This window comes from Pongo pygmaeus, chromosome 11 (genome assembly GCF_028885625.2).
Source record: "Pongo pygmaeus isolate AG05252 chromosome 11, NHGRI_mPonPyg2-v2.0_pri, whole genome shotgun sequence".
In the NCBI taxonomy this organism is placed as follows: Eukaryota; Metazoa; Chordata; class Mammalia; order Primates; family Hominidae; genus Pongo; species Pongo pygmaeus.
This window is the reverse complement of record NC_072384.2, coordinates 85,719,739-85,724,721: the sequence shown is the minus strand read 5'-3', so window position 1 is coordinate 85,724,721 and position 4,983 is coordinate 85,719,739. Positions and strand designations below refer to the sequence as shown.

General features: G+C 34.0%; 1 protein-coding gene across 2 annotated transcripts in view; it reads right to left on the bottom strand.

Moving 5' to 3' along the window:
* Positions 1-4,057: 4,057 nt before the first annotated feature.
* Positions 4,058-4,983, bottom strand: part of FSIP2 (fibrous sheath interacting protein 2) — an 88,595-nt gene continuing 87,669 nt past the window's right edge. For both annotated transcript variants that reach the window (XM_054478287.1, XM_054478288.1), the window contains exon 23: positions 4,058-4,255. In XM_054478287.1, the coding sequence (XP_054334262.1) occupies positions 4,119-4,255 (137 nt within the window). In that variant the 3' untranslated portion in view covers positions 4,058-4,118. The remainder of the gene's footprint in view (positions 4,256-4,983) is intronic.

Sequence of the window (4,983 nt, the reverse complement as noted above, 5' to 3'; positions counted from 1 at the left end):
AACAAGTGCCTTGCTTCAGCTGTTCATGTGGCACACAGACAGTTGAGAATAGACATACACAGTAATTTTAGAATAAGATTTGCTATGCTCTCTCAAAAAGACCCCACACTAGAATGTGGACTCCTTTGTTCAAGACTGCTACTGGGTTGAGAAAAGGGTTTGGGCAAGGGCAAGTAAATATACCACAAATCTTTCCTATGTTTCTTGATTCAGAGCTTGATTAATTGCTGTAAACTTTTGACTGTTTTTCAGAGTTCTGAAGAAGTTGCTTCTGACATTTTTTTCTTATTTTTCTGTGGGATGATAAGAGCTTGGAGCTGCCTGCTCCACCATTTTGCTGCAATATTAACTGGGGTTTTAGTTAGTTTATTTCTTTTACAAGAATGACTACCAAGTCTTCTGATTTTATGTCTGCATCCATTTTGATTGGTTACTCTCAAAGTAAGAAAGAATTTTGAACTAGAAATGTACCTACAAATTAAATCTTGATCTAACTCTTCTTTATCTTTTTTTTTTTTGAGATGGAGTCCCCAGGCTGGAGTGCAGTGGTGTGATCTCAGCCCACTGCAACCTTTGCCTCCTGGGTTCAAGTGATTCTCCTGCCTCATCCTCCTGAGCAGCTGGGATTACAGGCACCTGCCAACATGTGCAGCTAATTTTTTTGTATTGTTAGTAGAGATGGGGTTTCACCATGTTGGCCAGGCTGGTCTTGATTTAGTGACCTCAAGTGATCCACTCTCCTTGGCCTCCCAAAGTGTTTGGATTACAGGCATGAGCCACCGTGCTCAGCCCTAACTCTTCTTTTTCTAACTCAAAGTATATTTTAGCAGCATGCTCATATACCTTTTCAACAATATATTCAATAAGTAAATCACTAAAGAAATCAACATTTGAACTATGCAAACTAATTTTTGTAATGGAATTTTATCAGAGGAACCCACCCCCAATATTTCAACGTAGGTTCTTTCTATTTTCCATAAGTGTCAGCCGGCTGAGAAATAAACAGAAAGAGTACAAAGAAAGGAATGTTACAGCTGGGCCGCCGGGGATGACATCACATATCGATAAGACCGTGATGTTCACCTAAGCCTCAAACCCGCAAGTTTTTTATTATGGGTTTCAAAAGGGGAAGGGGTGTAAGAACAGGGAGTAGATCATATGCTTCAAAGGGAAAAAGGATAACTACTTTTACTAGGCTTACTAGGGTGGGGAAAAACTCTGCCCTGGTAAGCCTGAGGGTACTGCAGGAGACCAGGGCGTTATCTCAGTCCTTATCTCAACCTCATAAGACAGACACTCCTAGAGCAGCCGTTTACAGACCTCCCCCAGGAATGCATTCCTTTCCCAGGGTATTAATATTAATATTCCTTGCTAGGAAAAGAATTTAGTGATATCTCTCCTACTTGCACGTCTGTTTATAGGCTCCCTGCAAGAAGAAAAATATGGCTCTTTTTGCCTGACCCCGCAGGCAGTCAGACCTTATGGTTGTCTTTCCTTGTTTCCTAAAAATCACGTTATTCAGTTCTTTTTCAAGGTGCAATGATTTCATATTGTTCAAACACACATTTTACAATCAATTTGTACAGTTAACACAATTATCACAGTGGTCCTGAGGTGACATACATCCTCAGCTTATGAAGATAACAGGATTAAGAGATTAAAGTAAAGACAGGTATTAGAAATTATAAAAGTATTATTTGGGAATTGATAAATGTCCATATTAAAATGAAATCTTCACAATTTATGTTCCTCTGCCACAGCTTGTCCCTCCATTCAGGGATATAATATCCCTGACTTCCTGCAACAGAATTTGAACCTTTAACTAGTATTATTTTAAGTCAATAATTGGTACCTTCATATAATAATAAGCTTATTCATGGGTTCCAAATTATTATAGTACAGAAATCAGCATGGGCTAAATCTGTCCTGTCACTTGTCTTTAATAAACCTAAGAATAATTTTTCTGTTTTCAAATTATTGAAAAAAATCAAAAGAAAAATTCTATGTTATGACATGTAACATTAAATGAAATTCAAATTTCAGTGTTTATAAAGAAATTTTTATTGAATCACATCCACATCTATTTGTTTATGTGTTGTATATGGTTGGTTTTGTGCTACAATAGCATAATGGAGTAGATTTGACAGAGAATCTACAAACCTAAAATGTCTACTTTCTAGCCTTTCACACAAAATGTTTTCCAGTCCATTTTAGTATGTTTTCCAGTCCATTTTAGTAATACATAGAAAGAATCAACAACCTAAGAAATAATTTAAATTTTCTGAATCTTAAAAACTTTCTTCTGCTTTAGCATTAGTCATTAGCTAGAAGACTAATGTTACTTTTAGAAATTTTAGCCACTACAGGTTTTATCAGGTAATAATATACATTTTTTCAATTCAGTGTTTGATACTTTTAGCATATTTACCCTGCTAGTTTAGTTGAAAATAAAGATGATGTTTGACATACATGATGTCTAACACAGAAGTATTTCTGGATGGTTTTTCCTAGGACTTAAATTTCTCAATAACATTAACCATTCCTTACTAAAATTTTGTCAACTTCAAGGACTAATTCTGAACTTGATGTTCCTTCCTCTACTTGAGTCAGAGAAAACAGGAAATTTCCTTCACCATTAAAAACCCTCTTAATTCAGAGTATCTTATGTTTATATATTAAATTTTTCAGTTGATAAGTATGTGAATCAGAGTGCTTTAAATTTTTACAGTGAAATGTTATGTTGAAAGACAGCTTATAAGCATGTAATATCTAAGTTTGGGAAACATCATTGGTTTGGATGACATCTGTAAGAATGCTTTCAACAACACTGTCAACTAATGCAAACTGATGTATAGTCAGCTCTTTTGAAAATAGTTCAGAAATGAATTTCCAGCTATTTCTCACCAACCATCATTTTTTAAAAGGTCTGCATCCACAAGTTAGGCAATTTTGTATGATCTTTGGGATTAATCTGTTTTTAAGAGATTATTATAAGTAGACTAAATTGCCAGTTAAATAGTTTTATTATTTATATGTAAAAATTTGACTAGGTAATCACTTTTTTCTTACTTGTCATTACTGCACAGATCAACTTCATTAGAGGAAGTTTGTTGTTTTAAAACAAAACTTTTTCAGAAGTTTCTGCTTCATTACTGGCAGTTGTCAAGAAAATTTTAGATAAAACAGAATACACATTCTCTAAAAATTCATGAGTCACTCTTTTTGGGTGATGATATTTGACATTCTTTCCTGGCTGCTTGGTCCATCTGTTGAATCTGTTTATAAAACATCCTTGGATTCCAGAAGCAAACATGCTGACGTTGGAACTATATCACAAAGTAGCCAGTTCAGCTAATTTTGAAAAATTTCTTTTATCACTGCACTAGCTAGCCATATTATTAAATTTTTCGCATTACTTTTTGTTTTTACAAATGGATCTTGATCTCTATATTCACGTATAATATTTCTGAAAATTATTTAATAACTTTATTGACCAATGATTTCTTGATTGATATTTTATCCATAAGAGGTACCTTACTTGCAAGGATTTTTTTTTATCACAGGGGCCATTTTGTGCATATATGGAATTATATATAGTTATCGTTTACTTTCAAATGGTGCTTCATCTACGGTTGGATCGTTTTGCCTGGGAGACATAAACTAAATTAACTTTACTTTCAGGAGGGAAAAATTTATCCGGTATAAATCCTTTTATTTGAGTAACTAAATATGCCTTTAACAATAAACTTATCCATTACATGGTTTCATTTTCAGCTTGGTTTTCATCTCAATTTAATAACTGTCCTGGTAACAACATCCTCTAAAATTTAACAGGAGAAATCAATGTGCATTTCCTGGTGGGTACTGTGAGTTGTCTAGTTTAATAATTATATGTTTAGTCACTTACTATCATGGCACACAGGTAATACTAATTATTAACATTTCTTACATCAAAATGCTTATCCAAAGCATTTGTTAAACCCTTCTTTTACCTGGTCCCTTCTATACTTCCTTTTGCTTTTATTTTCAGTAGTATAGGAATCATAATACACTATACTATGCTTTAAAAACTTTATTTTCTAAAAGAAGTAAGCATACTTATATCAGGTACAAAAGCTTCAGTGTTCATCCTGGTGAGCTGGTGAGGAAGATCTGGAAATATTGGTGTTACATCGAGAAAACACCTTTGACAAAGCTGAAGACATTTTTATCAGCATTTTAGATCCTTGTTTGGAGACATTGGGCTTGGGAGTTTCTGTGGACAAAGTGAACAAGAAGAATGATATTTTTATTTTTGGACACTGAGGTCAAATACCTTGCCTAAGGTCATATGAGTAAAAGGTGGCCCAGCTAGTAATAGGGTCCAGACTTTCTGACTCTCATGGCATCATTATGCCTACTGTACTATGAGGCTTCTTTAGTCAAGTATGCAAAGTCCATTTCTCTTTTCTCAGCAGAACACTCTCTTAAAATGTCTAATGAGTTAAATGGGAAGGTAACTTTCAACTCTATACAGTGTGGACACGTATTTCAGAATGCTCAAGAGAAAGTAGAAGTACATTGAAAATACTATAAATTCTCACCTACTTTGAGTAAATTTTCCATTGACTGACCCCAAGTGATTATTTATGTCATGGAAAATAGGACTGTGTAGGTAATAAAAGAGTTCCTATTTGGATTTTTTTTTGCACCACTTATTCAGCATGAGGCTTTAAAGAATATAATCATCTCAGTTTAACAAAATTATTATTTTATACAGAAAGAAATAATTTTATATGTAAAGAAATAATCATTTATGTACTTTTCTGATACTTCATAAGTTGTGATAGGGCCACTAAAATCCTGTATTTTTTTGATTGTAGTACATGACACTCAAAAGTTATACATTTTAATATAAAACTTTAATACCTAGCTTCTTTTGAAAAACTGGAAGAACTGGGAACAATCTAGCATGCCAGTGATTGTAGCTGAGTAGCAGCTGCC